The following is a 19,789-nucleotide window of genomic DNA, read 5'->3' as shown; positions in this document are numbered from 1 at the left end:
ATCCATCCATCCACACATCTACTCCCCACCCATCATCCATCCATCCACACATCTACTCCCCACCCATCATCCATCCATCCACACATCTACTCACCCACCCACCATCCATCCATCCACACATCTACACATCCACCCAGCATCCATCCATCCACACATCTACTCCCCACCCATCATCCATCCATCCACACATCTACTCATCCACCCTCCATCCATCCATCCACACATCTACTCATCCACCCTCCATCCATCCATCCACACATCTACTCACCCACCCACCATCCATCCATCCACACATCTACTCACCCACCCACCATCCATCCATCCACACATCTACTCCCCACCCATCATCCATCCATCCACACATCTACTCCCCACCCATCATCCATCCATCCACACATCTACTCACCCACCCACCATCCATGCATCCACACATCTACTCATCCACCCACCATCCATCCATCCACACACCTACTCATCCACCCACCATCCATCCATCCACACATCTACTCACCCACCCACCATCCATCCATCCACACATCTACTCACCCACCCACCATCCATCCATCCACACATCTACTCACCCACCCACCATCCATCCATCCACACATCTACTCACCCACCCACCATCCATCCATCCACACATCTACTCACCCACCCACCATCCATCCATCCACACATCTACTCCCCACCCATCATCCATCCATCCACACATCTACTCCCCACCCATCATCCATCCATCCACACATCTACTCACCCACCCACCATCCATGCATCCACACATCTACTCATCCACCCACCATCCATCCATCCACACACCTACTCATCCACCCACCATCCATCCATCCACACATCTACTCACCCACCCACCATCCATCCATCCACACATCTACTCACCCACCCAACATCCATCCATCCACACATCTACACATCCACCCACCATCCATCCACACATCTACTCATCCACCCACCATCCATCCATCCACACACCTACTCACCCACCCACCATCCATCCATCCACACATCTACTCATCCACCCACCATCCATCCATCCACACATCTACTCATCCACCCACCATCCATCTTTCCATAGCACTGGATGCTGCTCCACAGAACCCCTAAATCAGTCTCATAACCCAAGCCCATGGACCAGGCCTTAAGATGCCTGTGGAAAGAAGAAAGAAGGAAGAGGAGGAGGAAGATGAAAAAAAAAACAAGAAAAAGAAAAAGAAAGAAGCCTGTGGTGGGGCTGGAGAGATGGCTTGGTGGTTGAGGTTCTTGCCTGCAAAGCCAAAGGACCCAGGTTTGATTCCCCAGGACCCATGTAAGCCAGATGCATAAGGTGGTGCATGCGTTTGGAGTTTGTTTGCAGTGGCTAGAGGCTCTGGTGTGCCCATTCTCTCTCTCTCTTTCTCTCTCTCTCTCTCTCTCTCTCTTTCCCTATCACACATACACATATAAATAAGAAAATATTTTTTTAAATATTAAAAAATAGAAGCCTGTGGCTAAAGTCTATGAAGTCCATGCATGCCACTGTTCTCTGTCTGAGACTTTACCCTTCTTTTTTTAATCTAATTTTCAATATTTCTTTTTTATTTGAAAGAGAGAGAGAATGGGCATGCCAGGGTCTCTAGCCACTGCAAACAAAATCCAGATGCATGTGCCACCTTGTGCATCTGGCTTATATGAGTACTGGGAAATTGAACTTTGGTCCTTAGGCTTCACAGGCAAGTGCCTTAACCTCTAAGCCATCTCTCCAGCCCTCACCCTTCTTTTTTCACTTTTGAAAAAAAAAAAAAAAAGAATTTATTTTGCAAGAAGAGAGAGTGTGTGTGAGTATGGGCACACCAGGGCCTTTAGCCTCTGCAAAAAAACTCCAGATGCCTGTACCACTTTGTGTATCTGGCTTTACATGGGTACTGGGGAATCGAACCTGGGTTGTCTGGTTTTGCAGGCAAGTGCCTCAACCATTGCTAGCCAGCAAGCCCCAGGGACTCCCTGTCTCTGTCTCCTTGGTGCTGGGATTAATGGCAGGCACCATACTCTGGCATTTCTCTTGTGTCCTGGGATGCTGAACGCAGGCCCTCATGCTTGCATGGCAAACACTTTACCCACTGAGCATCGCCCAGCCCTATTTCTGAGTGTTTCTGGTGAGCGTCCCCTTATTGGATTGATGGCGGTGTCAGACCTGCTGCTACAACTTGCCATTCAACCCATTCCTCCCGAAGGAGGTGCATTGCTAAATCACATCTCATTTGGGGGCTCTGGGTGCTGGTGAGGGTTGATCACAGCACTAACTCCCCCTCCTTGGCTGCAGGCAGGAGATGGGGGGTTACCTGATGATGACGATGATGCTGTCAAAGATGTTGTAGGGGTTTCGCAGGTAATCAAAGAGCCCGAAGGCGGCTAACTTCAGGATCATCTCCAGGGCAAACATGCTGGTGAAGACCACGTTGCAGATCTCCAGGATGTTGGTCAGCTCCTCAGGCTGTGGGGAGCGGAGGAGTGGGAGATATGTAACCCTCGAGGGTCAGTGTCCTTGCTGGATCTTAGTCATCTGCCCTTGGACCATGGTCCTGAGGGCCCCTCAATTGTGCCAGTTCCGGGTCCCAAAAGATCCACTAGGGTGTGAGGTAGCCCAGAAGTAGAGCTGGTACTGCACACAGGGAGGCACTAGGGCACTGCCCACACAGCACACAGTCCAGCCTTCTCATACCCTGCCAGGGAACAAAGACAGGGCGCCCGCTTCATGCCAGGCCACAGCCACTCCCCCCACACATAGGCTGCCACTATGGTGGCTCTCAAAGAAGACACTAAGAACCAAGGCGGACAAGAAAACAGCCCAAAGTCACCAGCTGGTGAAATTAACCCCTCCAGCTCTGCCTAGACAGCCTTTTCTCTCGGGCTTTCAGCAGCTGGCGGCAATCAATGGCACCAACCCAGGACCCTGTCTTTGAAGCAAGCCCCACTATTAGCTATGAGCAGGGAGGAAGAGTTGTTCCCAGGCTTGATTTGAACGTTAAGTGATCCTGTGACCCCCTACCTCTAAGTCTTCCTCCCCTTATCCACAATCAGGGTGTGGAGTGCATGAGCTCATGCATCTTGCTCAGGGTAGGGTGAGACCCTGGCCCCTTCTCTTCTTAGCACTCTGGGAGCCAGTGAAAGGTTTAGCTTGTGTGCCGAGGGGCACGGTATGTGGGGTGCGGGGGGTGGGGGGTGGATATGGTAGGGCTGAGCATGGATCCAAGCCAGGCTCGTCTTGCGGAAACTCCTCCAGAGCCACTCATTCAATCACTCACTCATTCACTCCTGCACACATCCCACAGGTCTTCTAGGAGCCTGCAAACGTGCCGGGCTCATGTTACAGGGATGCCCACTCTGAGTGACAAAGCCCACAAATCACTCTAAGAAGGCAAGCTGGCACCCACTAATGCCAGGGAAGCTGAGCAAGTCGGCAGACGGTGCCAGGGAGCCAGGCAGGCTCCTGGAGGAAGCAACATCTCATCAGAGATGTAAGAGAAGAGAGCTGGTGACAGGGGGAAGAAGAGAAGGGTGACCAGGCCAAGGGACCAGCCAGAACAAACACTAGAAGCCTGACAGTGATGACTGTGGCAGAGCCATCTCTCATCTGTCAGCACCCCAAGCCCCAGCCCAGCCCCTCCGCTAAGTGGCAGGGAGCCCCAGAGGCCAGCTTTGATTCATGTGACTTAAAAGAAGAAAAAAGAAATTATCCAACCACCAGCTTCCCACCTTGTGCCTGAGAAATCTAATAAAACTGCCAGCTCCTCTCAAGCCCAGATGAAAGGAGAAGGACCCATCTCCATTTGTCATTACAATTTGACTCACAAATGGCCCCCAAAGGAGAGTGGGACCCCCAAGAGAAGTATCAGTAGGGAGGGGGGGTTCAGAAACTGCTCCGCCCACCCTAACCACATCTGTGGAGGGGAGGAAGGTGGCCACTGACAGCCCATGATGGCCGTCCCTGGCTCCTGGCCACACAGCTCCCTCGATCCATGTGCGGACCACTGATCCGTGTGTGGACCACCATGCTCCAGAAAGGTCATCAGCTTGCCTTCCTCCGCCCCCGCAACAGCTGTTTCTCCAGGCAGCACACACCTGTTAATCTTTCTCTAATGGGCCATCCATCACTCCCGAGAGCATTTTTCTGGGAGAAAGACAGGCTGGAGATTGGCAGACAGATGAACATAGACAGGCCAAGTGGGAGGCCAACGGAAGGGATGGGGCGGAGATGCACAGAGAAGGACAGAGACAAGAGAGGAATGGATGGATGGGCAGAGGTGTGGGGAGGGAAAGGCTGAGGCAGACGCACTGAAACAGACATGAAAAGAACACAGTGGGCTGAGGCTATAGCTCAGTTGGCAGAGCGCTTATCTAGCATACAGGAAGCCTGGGTTCGAGTCCCAGCACCGCATAAAGCAACGTGACAGCACACGCCTGTAATCCCAGCACTCAGGAAGCTGAGGCAGGAGGATGAGAAGTTCAAGGTCATCCTCGTCTACATACACCCAGTCTGAGCTACATGAGACCCGACTCACACATTACACACACAGAGAAAAGAACACAAGACAATGATCCAGCCGCCTGGGGAAAAGGTGGAAGTTACAGACGCGTCAGAAAATGAGACACACAAAAACAGCTGGCAGACAAAGTGACAGACAGCGGGGAGGCTGCCGGGAATGGCCAGCATCTGTCCAGTAAAAGAGCAGCGCTTGGGGGGAATCAGAAAACACCAGCTTAAGCCTGGAGGGCACAGGAGGCTCATGCCTGCCTCATGCCAGGCTTGGTGGGCCCAGGCTGCCCAGCCTCTGTCCACCTCCACAGTACTTTGATGAAAGGTTGGACACAGATCCTTCAGCTGGCCCCCAGATGCCCCTCAAGCCCAGCCTAGCCCCATGGTTGACAATGGCAGCTAGTGCTGGTCAGGTGCACATCTGGTCTTCACCTCCACCAGCCTCACTGGGCACAGGACAAGTGCCCGCCCCGGGTCACGGCCAGGCTGTGGTGGAGTCCGATCCAGAGCCCACCGCTCCTCCCTCTTGCTCCGTCCCTATCCTTGTGAACCAGATGTCATCACCTGCCATGTTTGGGAAGAGGTCCCAGGGCAGTAGACATGCCATTCCCCTGCTTTCAATTCTCCATGGTTCCCTGCTGCCCTAAGGATCAAACTGGCCTAAAAGCCCTTTCTGGGTAGACAGTCCTTCTGCCCCTGGGCACATATCCTTCTCCAAGACTCATGGTCCATTGGAGGGATGTCTATGCCTCTGATCCATATACCTGTCTGTCTCTCTGATAAACTCAGGATCTACCTCCAGTGTCATCACCTCCAGGAAGCCTTCTCTGACTGCAGCCCATGTGAGTCTCTCTCTCACTCTCACTCTCACTCTCTTGGTCCATTCAGGACTAGAATGTTAGCCACTAAGCCACCCCATATTCCCCTTTCCAGAGTGGCCCTAGGCCTGGGCTGTCAGTGCCTTGATGGGGGCTATCAAAGGGAGAATAGAGCAGGCTTTGGGAGCTGAGGCCAGTGGCTCTCAGTACCCTGGGTCCATTCAGGTGACCAGCCTCCGTCTTCTGCTCCCACCTTGATCAGCCTTCAATTTTCTAAGGTAAGGTGAGGCCGCAGGGCAGCCCTGCCCAGCTAGGAGTCATGAAACTGGCCAGGGGTGCTCCGGGAGAGCAAGAAGCTGAGGCAGAGACGGCTCTGAGAACAGTGTCCCCCTCACCCGAGCCGCTCCTCCACTGTAGACACCCACTGCGGCCCTCTGTGCCCCGGAGCCCGCTCTCCCAGCTGCTTGCCATTGTACCTCACTCACTGAGCCTCAGTTTCCCCGTCTGCCCACCTTGCCTCTCTCCATCCCCCTTCCCCCCACCCTGCCCACTCAGGGCTTCTATAGAGTCTGGTTGCCCAAGCCAACCAGACCCTCTTTCTGGTCACACGGCGCTTCCCCCCCCACCCCACCCCCCCACAAAGGACCATTCCGCTCTCACTCTCCCCAGCAGGGTATCCTGGGTAGAGATTTCATGAGTCTCCCATGAATTTCTTTCTTTTTCGGTGCTGGGGATTGAACCCAGGAACCTGTGCATGCTAGGCAAGTGCCCTGTGCAGACATCGGCCCCCACTTCGTGAGCACATGCAGACCCCCCTGCCTCGCTGACCCTCTTGTATCTGTCACCTCCTCCCAGGTTAGTCCCTCCCAGAAACAGCCACAGAGCCAGGAGGAACCCAGACACATGACTGTCCCCAGGGACGGGCCCCGTTATTTGAGCAGCAGCCACGCTAAAGGCATGAGCATCTGTACCGAGCAGCCTATAACCAAGAGACCTTACGCCCCCCTACAGTGGCACACTGCCTTGTCCTGCACCCCTGCCCCAGGCCCGCCAGGGGGAGGGGTGCAGGACAAGGCAGGGCAAAAGGGCCAGCTGTTGGTGTTTTCCCCACTCCCTCCCTTGAAGTCCCCGAGCCATCTCTTTGCAGGCACCACCTCAGCAGGGGCTGCTCAAAATAAACCCGGGGGTGGACACCAGTTCCCACGGAGCCATGTCTGGGAGCCCAGAGAGAGAGGAGCGAAAATACCAACAGGCCCTGAGCAGAGCCGGGCCAAACAATGGCTGCCGCTCGAAGCTGCTTTAAAAAGCACGGTTTAAAAATGCCTCCTCCTCCTCCTCCTTAGTTCTTTAATTAATTTTTGAGGCTCCAGAGAGTGAATGGTAAACACACCCAGGCTGGTGGCAGAAGGCTCGAACAAAAGCCCCACCAGTTATGATGAGTCACGAGGGCCTACTTGGCCCCAGAATTCCCCATGCACCTTGTCCTCCCCCATCCAGTCTTTGAGGGAGGGGTCCCTAGAGGGAGGAATCAATAGGCTGGGTGGACACAGTGACTTGCCCAGGGCCACCCTGCCTGAGAGATGTAGTCTCTCAGCAGTGGCCTTCCACGTGTGTGGACCAGAGGGGGTAACAGCTGGTTGAAGGCGGGGAGTGGGGGTGTACAGACAGGGACACCAGATTGCCTCTGGGCCTGGCACTTAGCAGATACCCAATAAGTGGCAGTCTTGAGGGGGGGGGCACACAGTTAGGGGATCAGGGCAGACTATACAACAGGCAGGAGCCTTTTCCAGCTAGGTGGGGGCTCCAGGCAGGAGACAACTCCAGCACCACATGACATCTGCTATCCTGATGGGCGAGGCTCCTGCAGATTCCAGGTTAGGAAGCTTGCTTAGAAGGGCTATGACTGCAGCAAGCCCAGGGCCGGACAAGACTACTGTCCGTGGGCTTAGGCAGGGACCACAGGCTGGAGGGTGGAAGGAGGATGTGAGGAGGCGAGGGGCCACCGGGGTGAGAGCAAACCCACCCGTAAGAAATAGCCCCAATCTGTAGCATCTGCCAAGTTCCATGGTATAAATACTTCCCCATGGCCAATTTTAAACTACCAACTATGTAACTGCTTGCAAAATTCCTGAGCAGGAAAATGTTGGCTCTCACCAGCTGGTTCCAGCCACCCAGGGAACGCACCCAGCTCTGGTATGGCAAGACCTAGACATTGGGGTCAGCGCCCCAACAGCAGCTGCATCCCATAAGCCCTTCCCTAGGAGGTCGATCCTGCTGGGACTCTGCACCCTCGGGCCAGGGCCTAGGACAGGGGTCTGGACCACCTCTCTCACCAGCTTCAAGCCACAGAGATCTCACCCAGCAGCCCTCCCTGAAGATCTTTTTAATTAAGCCGGCATGGCGGCTAACCAGCAGCACAGGCTGAGTGTCGCTGGCAACCTCAGGGGCCACATAGAAGTAAATTGAATGAAGCCCGTTCTTGGCAAGTTAATGAGCACAGGAATGAGAGTGTGGCCCCCTCTGGGCACACGGGGAGGGGCAAGGCATTGCAGAATGAGGATAAAGCCATGAAAGGGGGGGTGGGTGCACACAGAGCTTCTGGCTAGGCACGAGACCACGGGTCAGGGACCCCTTCTGGGGCCTTAGCACAGCCAGGCTGGAGTGCAGGCTTAAGGGAGCCATCCTCCCAAGGGCTGGTGGACAGCAGGAGCCAGAAAATGACATTTTCCCAAATGGAGCCAGGACTTGTCACCCCCAGGGATGGCCTATACACTGGAGACATCTATGCAGCTTAAGAAGGAAAGAACCCCTCGTTCCAGCCCCTACAATTTTCACCCATCCACTCGTTCTGAGGCCAGGCAGCTGCTCCGCTGCGAGGGGCCTCGGGTCATGCCCTGCTCTAGCCAGGTGCAAGGAAACACGGGGAGGCCCTCAGCCAAACCTCGGTGTCCCCTCCACCTGACTGACCCCAGCCTAGCACCCCCACACTGGCCTGTTCATGGTGCTCGATGCCCATGCTGACGGTGTTGACTAGGATGGCCACCATGATGCCCCTGTTGAAGTATTTGCTGTCCACGATGCCCCGCAGCTTGGCTCGCGTCTCCCGCCACACATCCCCACAGAGCCGGGCCGGTCCGTCTGCTTGCTCCTCCTCGTCCTCTTTCCCCAGGTCTGACGACGCCCCATCCTCGCCGCTCTGGGGACCATCTCCATCCGCCTCGGCCTCTCTGGAGCCACCAGAGCTCGAGCTCTCCTGGCCCGAGTCAGTGCTGCCCTGACCTGAAGGCCGCCGGCCCACCTCATGCTGGCAGCGTGGGCAGCTGTCTGTGTCAGAAGCCAGCATGGCAGAGATGGGCTGCACCAGCGTGTGGGGCGTGGGGTCCAGGGGAGCGTGTCGCGCGCAGAGCTCTGAAAAGCAAGCAGAGGGCAGCATTGGTGTCCCAGTCAGACCCCTGCTTCCCACTGGGACATAGGGCCTGCCTGGAACAAACCAGCCCTGCCTGAAGGGGCCACTGGCCGGGGAACCAGCGCCTCCTGGAGACACTTTCTCAGGCTCTCTGCCTTTGTGTGGCCCTGTGCACAAGCGGGGACAGGAGCATCTATGTAGCAGGCTTCAGGATTCTCTTCATTAATATATGTGACTGGGGGCTGGAGGGATGGCTTAGCAGTTAAGGTGTCTGCCTGCAAAGCCAAAGGACCCCAGGTTTAACTCTCCAGGACCCACGTAAGCCAGATGCACAAGGTGGCACATGCGTCTGGAGTTCATTTGCAGTGGCTGGAGGCCCTGGCATGCCCATTCTCTCTCTCTCTCTCCCTCTCAAATAAATAAGTAAAATATATTTTTAAAAAATATGGCCGGCAGTAAGTTAAAAAGGAGACATAAAGGGAAGAGAAAGGAAAGAAGGGGGGTATTTAATAGGTTGATATTGTATATATGTAAGTACAATGATTGTGATGGGGAGGTAATATGATGGAGAATGGAATTTCAAAGGGGAAAGTGTGGGGGGTGGGGAGGGAGGGAATTACCATGGGATTTTTTTTTTATAATCATGGAAAATGCTAATAAAAATTTAAACAATAAAAAAAATTAAAAATATATATATGGCCGGGCATAGTGGCACACACCTTTAATCCAAGCAGTCGAGAGGCAGAGGTAGGAGGATCACCATGAGTTCGAGGCCACCCTGAGACTACATAGTGAATTCCAGGTCAGCCTGAGCTACAGTGAAACCCTACCTTGGATATATATGTAAATAAATAAATAAATAAGTATTTTATATATATATATATATATATATATATATATATATATATATATATATATATATATATATGACTGGCCTGGCACAGTGCCTGGCACACATCCATGCCAACTACTGGTCACTTCTGTGCTTGACCCTAGGCTGGTCACTCAACAGCCCCTCCCGAGTGACCCCCTCTGGAGGTGATTGTGAAAAAGCCAGGTCCACATGGGCAGCAGGGGCTCCTCCGAAGAAGTCAAGGTGGCCTCCATGTTCCTCTGCCTTCCCGCCAGCCTGTGGGCCTAGTTCCCAGGGAGGAGGCATGGAGCCCAGGCAGGGAAAGGCCCACCTTCTGGATGCTGCCCACAGGACTTCTTTCCACACCAGGAGGAGTCAGGCTGGTTGGTGGCGGGGCAGGCAGGGTGACAAGCTGACTGGGGCGGGATGGGGGGGAGGGGGGAGCTTGCTTCGCAGCTGCTGCAGCCCAGAAGCACTAAGAGGTTCTGAGCTGGCCTGAGATCCGCAAACCAGTTCAGAGAGGTGTCAGAGAGACCTCCCTCTAGCTGATTTGGTTTCTTCTCTATGCTTTTCTGTGTTTCCTAGAATAAACATGTTCTGCTTGTGTAAGCAAAAAAAAAAACAGAAAGAAAGTAGCGCTGAAAGGAAAGAAAAGCATGTTGCTCTTCATTCCACACTTGCTTCCAAAGACCACCAAACCCCGTGAGAAGACTTTCACTTCATTCACCACTCTGTTCTGGAGCGAGGGTGGGCAAGCATTAGCCTGGGTAATCCTACGGTGGCCCTAAAGGACAGATCAAAGGCCATCCCAGCCTGCTACACTTCTCCCTTCTGGAGGCTCAGAGGCCCTGGAGGTGGGGGTAGTAACGCCCCCTGGGGAGAGGTTGATGGGCAGCAGCAAGAAGTCCCTCCAAGTAAACCACCCGCCCCCACGTGCTCTAGGAAGATGGGGGCTGCCCAGACCCCAGCTCTCCTATGCCCAAGCTGGGCCAGCCCACAGGCCACCTGGAGCTTCCTCCAAGACCAAACCTGGACGCCTGGCATCCGAGGAGGGTGGGCAGCAGCTCCGAAGAGGAATTTTCCTGCTGGCTTCCTGAGAACCTCAGCTTGCCAGGAAGAAAGAGCTGAGGGCGCCAGACTTGCTGAGCAGGAAGTGGCACACCGACCCAACCCGTGGGTCCTCCGAGCCCCGCTCCGCAGGAGTTGAGGCGTCCTGCGGTGTTCAAGATCACATGGAGAGCAGCATGTGCTCTGCTCCTAGGGTGTTCCAGGGAACGGTTCTAAAGCCTGCCAGCTCCCCTGCTGCACCCGCTGGGCAAAATGGAGACCAGGCCTGGGGCCTCCCCAGTGGCCCTGAGCAGCCTCCTCCCAGGGTCAGGTGCATTTGCACCTGGAAGCAGATGCTCAGCCTGTGCCCAGACCTCTGACACTTGGTATGACTGAGTCTTGTCACTGACTCACTGAGCTTGTACCTTGGTTTTCCTGCCAGAAAATTGGAGATGCACTGGACACAGTGGTGCATGCCTTAAATCCCACCCAGCATCGGGGCGGCAGAGGTAGGAGGATCACCATAAGTTCAAGGCCACCCTGAGACTACATAGTGAATTCCAGGTCAGCCTGAGCTAGAGTGAGACCCTGCCTCAAAAAACAAAAGATAAATAACTAAATTAAATTAATGAATAAATTTAAGACCACCCTCAGACTCCATAGTGAATTCCAGGCCAGCCTGGGCTAGAGTGAAACTCTACCTCGAAAAACAAACAAAATAATTGGAGATGCTATTACCAGTCTGTTCCCTTTTCAGAGCTGTTTCTTGAAAAAAAAAATTAGCTGAGGAATGAGAGCAAAAGCGGTCTCCTTCCTTTCTTCCTTCTTTCTTTCCTTTTTGGGACAAGGTCTCATATAGCCCAGGCTGGCCTCAAACAAACTCCTGATAGCCCCCTGCCTCTGCCTCCCAAGAGCTGGGATTCAGCATGCACGGCCACACCGGTTGAGGCCGCACTTGGGATCTAACTCAGGGCTCTGCGCACACCATGCAAGCAAACCGAGCCGCATCCCCACCTGGACAGCACCAAGCTAAACACTAAACCCACAGCAACAACGCAGGAGCTCTCAGGCACGAGGCAGGATCACAGCACAGGAGGCAGATGGCCCAGTGTGCCAGGCCTCCAAGGGGCACTCCACAGTCCTGTGTGCCAAGTACCTGATCCCACGCATGCGCAGGTGTGCCTGTGAGTGAGGGACAGCGACTAGAGCCCAAGTAAAGGGTGACGCGTGTGGCCATGAGGAGGGAAGCTTATCTTCCAAGGCTGAGGACAGATCACTGCGCACTTGACTTTCAAGCGGGTGCATGAGAGTGGAGCCCAGGTGTGCAGGCACATAGGTCAAGGGAACTCCTCTAGGGGGAGAGTGGATCCCCCACAGAGCCTGGCCAGGGGATGCAAGGAGAAGGCGGGGCAGCTGACACCTGAAGCATCTTGGCCTTAAAGACAACACCAGAGCCTGAGAAGGAGACCCACGATCCTGAGCCTGCTGGAGCCTCTCTTGTAGCCGGCAGGTGTGACCCATTTGCAACAACAGTGCCATTCTCAATCCTTTGGTGGCAGCACATGGGCCACACGGGCAGGGCCACTTACTGCAGTGGCTGGGCTCCTTGGCGTGGAGCCCGGGCTTGGCAGGGGCTGGTGCCCCTGGGCCCAGGGCATGGCGCCGGCTCTGCACAACCTGGTAGAGACCCAGGGCACGGCGCTTGGCCTTGCGTAGGATGTGACAGACGTATTGGAAGATCTCCTCGTAGCAGTCGCCGGGTTCGGCGTAGCTGGCCACCGTGCTGGAGGACAGGTAGCGCTGGCGCTGTTCCAACATCAGGCGGTGCTCCCGCTGCTTGGTCTCCGAGAACTGGGTCGCTATGACAACGAGGCACAGGTTGATCATGAAGAAGGAGCCCACCTGTGACCAACGGGAGGAGAGGGACAGAGACGGAGGGGACAATGGGACGGGAAAGTGGGGGTGACAGGAAAGTGGGGGTGACGGGGAAGGCCAACAGGGTGACAAGAGTTCCAAGAAAAAAGAAAGGGGGAGACAGAGATGGAGACAGATGAGGGGACACAGAAGCAGAAATGGAGAGAAAGAGAGAAGGATGGGGATCGATCAGAGACACAGAAGAAAGTGGACAGAGCAGAGAGAGAGAGACAGCCAGGGGTTCAGAGTCCAGAACAAACAGTGTGTGGGGGAGAAAAAGAGAGGGAAAGAGAGAGAGAATCCAGAGAGAACGGAATTGCAGGTGTAGGAGCCACAGAGTTGCAGGATAGAATCAGACAGGGGAGGGTGGACAGAGGCCCAGAGAGACAGAGGCACAGACACAAATGGGGACAGGAAAAGACCACTGAGTCCTTGCAGGGGAAGGCGAAGCCTGAGAGAGTCCCCAGATTGGACTGGGGCTGTTTCCAAGCCAGGCAGGCCCAAGGCCTGGCCCTACCCACCATCCCACCTGGCACACCATCCCTGGGTGAGGGAGGTCACAGGCCCTGGGGATACAAGAGCCCTGAGTGCTAGTTTCTAGCTTGGACCTTAGCTGTGTGTGCTTGGAAAGGAAGATGGGGACAGGCAACCCCCTTGGGTTCCTTCTTCTAGGGCCAGCAGTCACCCTTCCCCCCCGCCCCCGCCAAGATAAAGAAGCCTTCCTATGTGCCCTGTCAGGCTGCTATCTCCCTGGCACTTGCCCATCCTGAATGAGCTCCACTGGCCTCACAGGAGGGCCTAGCATCCAGCCTCCTGGGATATCGCCAGCAGGCTGTACAGAGGCAGCAGCCCCAGTGGCTGCTTCTGACTGATAAACTGAAGTGGGGAGCGGGGCTTCCTGGCCCAGAGGACTCTGGGAACTTCCAGTCCAGCAGTCCCCTACTCAGCCGTCCCCGTTCACAAGCATTTCTCAGACAGCTGCACTGCACCAGGCTGGTTAGGGACCCAGGTCTGGAACCTGCCCTCTGCAAGCTGGCCCCCCATCAGGCTCCTGCCAAAACCAGCTGAGGCTGTCTTGCGTGATCTAGGCAGGCTTCTCCCCTTGGGACCCATGCTTTCCATCAGTAAAGTGAGAGGTCCACGCAACTTGGGCCTAGGGCTTTACTAACCAGAAAGAGTTCCAAGGACTGTGCATGAAGGGACCCAACCCTAGAAAAACTCAGCACCCATTGACCTGGACAGAGCCACCTGGAACCTAGCAAAGTGACCTCCCCCCACTCAAAAAAAAAAAAAAAAAACCAACAGGGTGCATTCATGAAACACTTACTGGGGACCAAGAGGATGTGGACTTCTGGCTGTCTCTTCTAACCCTTCCTGGAACCCAGGAGCTAGGTGCTGACACTGTCTCCACCTTTCAGAGACCTCAGGCAGCCCCTTAACTCTGGCAGGAGCAATAGAGCCCTCTGCAGACCCTCTGAAAGGAATCTGAGACCAACAGCAGCCCTAGGGGGCTGTGGCCCCTCTGTAGGATTCTGACACTCGGGGCCTCTGTCAGCCACCTCCATACAGAAGGCCCCTCCCCAACCTTCACCCCAATGTTCAAGGCTCAGTTCTGATATTGCCTCCTCCAGAAAGCCTCCTGTTTTCCTTCCCTCCTTCTGGAGCTTGCTCCTGCGGTGACCGCAAAGCTCCTCATGGTCACTGTCCCCAGTCAGCCCCGTTCCTTGGGAGACGGTGAGTTCCTGCGGAACGGCTCCCCGCTCTCATCCTAGCACTCAGCCCATCTCTTCTGAAGGCTCTGCTGAATCAGTAAACAGATGAGTAGATGGTGAGGCAGAATGAAATCTGGGCCCCTCTCTTTGACTTGGGGTGTCTCCTGGGCCTGAGGCCCAGCCTCCCCAGAAAAGCACAAGAACTACACCAACAGCAGGCCCTTCACCCCCTGCCTGTCCTGACTCCCCAGCATGGGCCAGGGAGCCAGTTTGCCCTAGCCCACCATCGAGAAGCCAGAGAAGGGCTGGTGAGCTTGCTTAGTGGTTAAAGGTGCTTACTTGCAAAGCCTGTTGCCTGAGTTCAATTCCCCAGTACCCATATTAAGCCAAATGCACAAAGTGGTATATGTGTCTGGAGATTGTTTGCAGCAGCAAGAGGACCTTACACACCCATTCTCTATCTGTCTCTCCAATAAGTGAGTAAATATATTTTTAACAAAAGAAGCCAGAGAACCCAGCCTTGTAGCTCTGAGGAGTGATTTGCCTTGGCCCCTGACCCCTGACCCCTGACCCCTGACGATTGTGTAGAGGTTGAAGGGTAGTCAGGCAAGGTGGATGACACTGGAGAGGGAGCAAGAGGGGCTGGCCTAGGAGAGTAGATAGAGCCCACCTACATCGCCGGATCACCCCCACAAGGCACTGTAGAGAGGCAGGTGTCCCTCCCCAACTGCAAGAATTCCAGAGAACTCCGCCAGGCTGCCACCAAGGCCAGCCTCCTACACTATGTCTTGTTCAAGAATCAGCCCCACACAGTCAGAATATCACTTCACGGCCCAGAAAAACGGGGACTATCTAGAACCCTGGAGAAGCTCTGAGCAGGGCTGCACCCCTGGCGAAGGTCATGGGAAGTATATATTTCTACGGGTCGGGGAGAGAGTTTGGTCGGTGAAGCGCTTGCCCTACGAGCGTGAAGACCCGAGGTCATCACAGAACGAATGTGACAAAAGACCGGCTGAGGTGGCATGTGCTTGTACAGGGCTGGACAGATGGAGACAGGAGGATCCCTGGGGCTTCCTGGCCGGCCGGTCTAGCCTAATTGGTGAGCTCCAGCCAGTGAGAGATCCTGTCTCAGAAAGAGGTGGACAGTGCCTGAGGAATAAAACTCAGGGTTGTGTGCTGTTCCCCCATCCTGTGTGTGTGCACACGACACATACACACACACACTATTTAAAAAAAAAAAAAAAAACCACAATCCTAGACATTCTGGCAGAGAACGATAAGCATGAGCAACAGATAGGACATGAATGCCTGGAGATGAAAAATGAAGGCAATGAGAGGTGGTGATAGATGGATGCTTCTAGCAACCACCATGACAAGCCCCCTCAATCACTCACTGGTCAGCCATGATTAAAAACACAGCCTCTTAGCCAGGCGTGGTGGTGCACACCTTTAATCCCAGCACTTGGGAGGCAGAGGTGGGAGCGCCACGAGTTCGAGGCCACCTTGAAATTACGTAGTGAATTCCAGGTCAGCCTGAGCTACAGTAAGACCCTACCTCAAAAATAAAAATAGGGCTGGAGAGATGGCTTAGCGGTTAAGCGCTTGCCTGTGAAGCCTAAGGACCCCGGTTCGAGGCTCGGTTCCCCAGGTCCCACGTTAGCCAGATGCACAAGGGGGCGCACGTGTCTGGAGTTCGTTTGCAGTGGCTGGAGGCCCTGGCGTGCTCATTCTCTCTCCCTCTCCCTATCTGTCTCTCTCTGTCTCTCTCAAATAAATAAACAAAAATTACAAAAAATAAAAAAATAAATAAATAAAAATAAAAATACAGCCTCTTCTGCTGCCTCCCACCATGCTCCCCTGGCCCTGAGGCCTCGCTCCCTGGAGACCGGAAGTCCCTTCCCTCACCCAGCGTCGTCTTCACGGCCCCGAGCTTGCTGGGACACTTACTATGATCAGCAGGATGAAGTAGATGAAGTTGTAGAAAGAGTGAGCATCCATCACGTAGTACATGATCTCCACCCAGCCTTCCAGAGTGATCACCTGCAGCGGGCACGGGGACAGGAGCAACGGCTGAAGGGAGATGGCAGACAGAGGCCCTACTGCGTTCCAAGACGCGCGGCATACACCTTGTGAGGGCCGCGGGCAGGGTAGCATCTCGTGCCCTCAGCGCAAGGCTCTAAGAGGCCACGATGGCACTCACGCAGTATCGCCCCACCACGCAGGGAAGGAGTGGGCACTCAGCCCTGGCCTCACGCCCTTCCAAGCCTGGCATGGGGGTGGTAGACAAGAGCAGGAAGCCGAAGGCTCACTCGCTGGGCCCCTGCCCTGCCCTAAGCCCCCGAGCATTCGGTGTGCAGCTGACAGAGACCCTGCAGGGCTGTGCCATGGGTCAGCTGAGCGGGCAGGGGTCCCGGATGGGGCTGCCCTGACCCTAGTCCCTCCCTGCTCCACTCCAGGGAGGGAGCCGGAGCCACTCAGGGAGAGACAGGCTCCGGGGTTCCCCAGCACCTCTTCTTCTCCAAGGAACCCAAGGCAGCCTACCACCCTGTCGGCCCCAGAGCACGGCCACTGGGAGTGAGCACAGCTCTGCCTAGCAGCCATAAATCCCCGATGCTGCAGCTTCCAGAGCAGAGCAGGCGCTCCCTGGCCCTCCTTCCTGTCTTCCTTCTGAGGACAGCAAGAACACCCCCTCGCTGCAGGAGCGCTGACTCCCCGGTTGACTGCATCTGGGTGAGCGGGATGTTAGTAAGCCCAGTAGAAAGAGGAGAAGACTGAAACCCACAGAGGGGGCCAAGCAACACCCCCCACGGTCCTTAAACAAGCCCTGCCCCGCCTTCTGCAGAGTGCCAGGGTGGAGTCTGCCCGCAGCCACGGTATTCTGAATGCCCCAGCACACTGGGGCACACAGCGAAGGGCATTCCCTACAGACTGGTCAGTCGGAGCAGCATCCGGCTGCCTTTGCAACCAGGCTGGGGTTCAGGCTGTCACCTCCGCCAGGAATGACCTTCCTCCCCACAGTGGGCCCTGCCTTGCCTCAGCCAGCCCCGCCAACGAAGCTACATCCTGCCGCTGTTCCCTGTGAACAAAACTCCCTGCGGGGACTCAGGCCACCTGGGAGTTTGCAAAGACTGCAGGGTTGGGGGTTTGGCCCACGTGGGTTAAAATCCATCCATCTCTGCTTTGAACCTCGGGCTTCCTGCCTGTAAAGTGGTCAGGGGGAAGGCTACCATACCAGCACGCTGGGCACATCACGGGGAGCAGGGACGCGTCCTCCAGCTCAGGACCCTGCCTACCTGGCGGGGCTGCCAGTCCTGCCGTCCTCACCCTCTCCCCCACCGGCCAGATAGATAGCCCAGGGCTGAGTGGCCTCACCTGGAAGATGACAATCCAAGCATAACCGATGTTGTCGAAGTTGATGGCGCCCTTGTGGGGGTTGGCGCTGCCCGTGCGGCACACGTTGTAGTAGCGGTTCCAGTTGACACAGAGGCCGCTGGCATTAAGGTCCTGGCGCCCTGCCCCAAAGTCGTAGACATCATCCTTGCTCAGGCAGCACTCTCGGCCCTGCTCCTTGAGAGGGGGGATCTCGTGGCAGCCCATGATGCCATTGTCTCCCGACAGGGAGCAGATGAAGGGCATCTCATCATCCTCTTCCGGCTGGTAGTAGGGCGGCAGGGCCACGTCCCCCTGTCTGCTCCCAGGGGAGGGCAGGTAAGGAAACACAAAGGGAAGGGTCACTTCCAGGAGAAGCAGAAAAGGAGAGGACGGGCCCAAAGATCCCGCTACCGCCACCAAGCCCGGGCACACATTCCTCCTGCCTAGGGTACCGTTTCCTACTTCCATGATGGGCACAAATCCCCTCCAGGCCCACTGTGGCCCTCTTCCGGGATCTCTCCTTGGAAAGCTGGTCTGTTCCTCTCTGGACGTGACAATCCCTGCCCTAAGCTTCCTGTACATTAGCCTAAAACTTCACACAATCCCAACTGAAACCCCAGTGGGATTTGATCCATGGAACCTGGCCAGATAGTGCAAGGCTTTGGTCCGGATGGGGAAAATAACCCAGGCTGCGTGACCAAGGCAGCAACAGTGCAGGTGAATGTGGAAGTGTAAGATGCATGACCCTTGCAGAGGACAATTCGGCACCATTACCAACAACTAAAGTATCATATCCTGGCTGGAGAGATGGCTTAGGGGTTAAGGCGCTTGTCTGCGAAGCCTAAGGACCCAGGTTTGATTCCCCAGGACCCACATAAGTCAGAGGCACATGGTGGTACACACATCTGGAGTTTGTTTGCAGTGGCTGGAGGCCCTGGTGTGCCCGTTCTCTCCCTCTCTCTCTCCCTCTCTCCCTCTCTGTCTCTCTCCAGTAAATAAATAACTTTTTAAGTGTCACATCCACCCAAATGCATACAACCATCTGTTTCCAACAAAGGTACATTGAAATTTCTTGGAGAAAGGCTAGACTATCAACAAATGACCCTAGGACAGTAGAATATCCATGAAGAAAATAAATCAATCTTGACATTCCTGCCCCACCACACACCACAAAGACGTGGAGCTGGAATAGACCCACCTGTGAAAGGTGGAGCTGGAATGCCTCACACAAAAAGCACTGCAGGATGTTCTCTTGGCTTTAGACTAGGAGATTTCAACCGGACACAAAGGGCAATGCTAAAATCATGATGGCTAAACTCAACTTCAGTCTTGGACCAAGGGACTGTTCAAAAGACACTAAGAGGCCAGAGGGATGGCTTAGCGGTTAAGGAGTTTGCCTGCAAAGCCAAAGGATCCAGGTTCAGTTCCCCAGGACCCACGTAAGCCAGATGCACAAGGTGGCGCATGCATCTGGAGTTCGTGTGCAGTGGCTGGAGGCCCTGGTGTGCCCATTCTCCCCCCACTTCTTCTATCTGTCAAACATATATATATATATTTTAAAAAATACATTAAGGAGAGGCTCAACAGTTAAAGGTGGCTGCTTGCAAAACCTGTCTATGTGAGATCACCTGCAGGCCTTTCTGGTGTCTCATTCATTTATTCATTCACTCAGGCACACATTCATTCATTCATCACCCACTCTGTCAATGCCTACTTTACGAAAGGCACTATGCTGAGAAGACCCTCAGAGCTCACAGCCTGGCAGCAGAAAGACTGGGGATCACCACGTTGAGGAAAAGGACTGGGCTTGAGGACACATCTGTAAAGCCAGACCCCAAGTGGCACATACAACCATGATTCCAACTTGTCTATGACAACATGAAGTGAAACCAGGGGACTGTGAAGCTTGCGGACCAGCCAGCCTTGCATTTGTAGAAGCAAGAGACCCTGTTTCAAGGAGGGCATAAAAAGAGCACAGATGGCCAGGCGTGGTGGCTCACACCTTTAATCCCAGCACTCGGGAGGAAGTAGGACCGCCATGAGTTCAAGGCCACCTGGAGATTAATTGAAACACTGCCACCCCCAGAAAAGAGCACAGATACCTCAAAGTCGTTCTTTGACCTGCACACACAGGCCATG

The 19,789-nt window shown here is 54.8% G+C and overlaps 1 protein-coding gene across 1 annotated transcript in view; it reads right to left on the bottom strand.

Annotated features, from left to right (window-relative positions):
- The window catches only part of Cacna1i (calcium voltage-gated channel subunit alpha1 I), a 132,641-nt gene that overhangs the window by 33,588 nt on the left and 79,264 nt on the right, over positions 1 to 19,789 (bottom strand). Inside the window, exons 7-11 of the mRNA XM_045152580.1 lie at positions 17,651 to 17,966; positions 16,226 to 16,318; positions 12,242 to 12,554; positions 8,339 to 8,754; positions 2,334 to 2,485 (exon numbers count right to left, since the gene is read on the bottom strand). Coding sequence (XP_045008515.1) covers positions 2,334 to 2,485; positions 8,339 to 8,754; positions 12,242 to 12,554; positions 16,226 to 16,318; positions 17,651 to 17,966 — 1,290 coding nt within the window. The remainder of the gene's footprint in view (positions 1 to 2,333; positions 2,486 to 8,338; positions 8,755 to 12,241; positions 12,555 to 16,225; positions 16,319 to 17,650; positions 17,967 to 19,789) is intronic.

The sequence above is a fragment of the Jaculus jaculus genome, chromosome 6, assembly GCF_020740685.1.
Source record: "Jaculus jaculus isolate mJacJac1 chromosome 6, mJacJac1.mat.Y.cur, whole genome shotgun sequence".
Taxonomy (NCBI): Eukaryota; Metazoa; Chordata; class Mammalia; order Rodentia; family Dipodidae; genus Jaculus; species Jaculus jaculus.
This window is presented reverse-complemented; position numbering and strand designations above follow the sequence as displayed.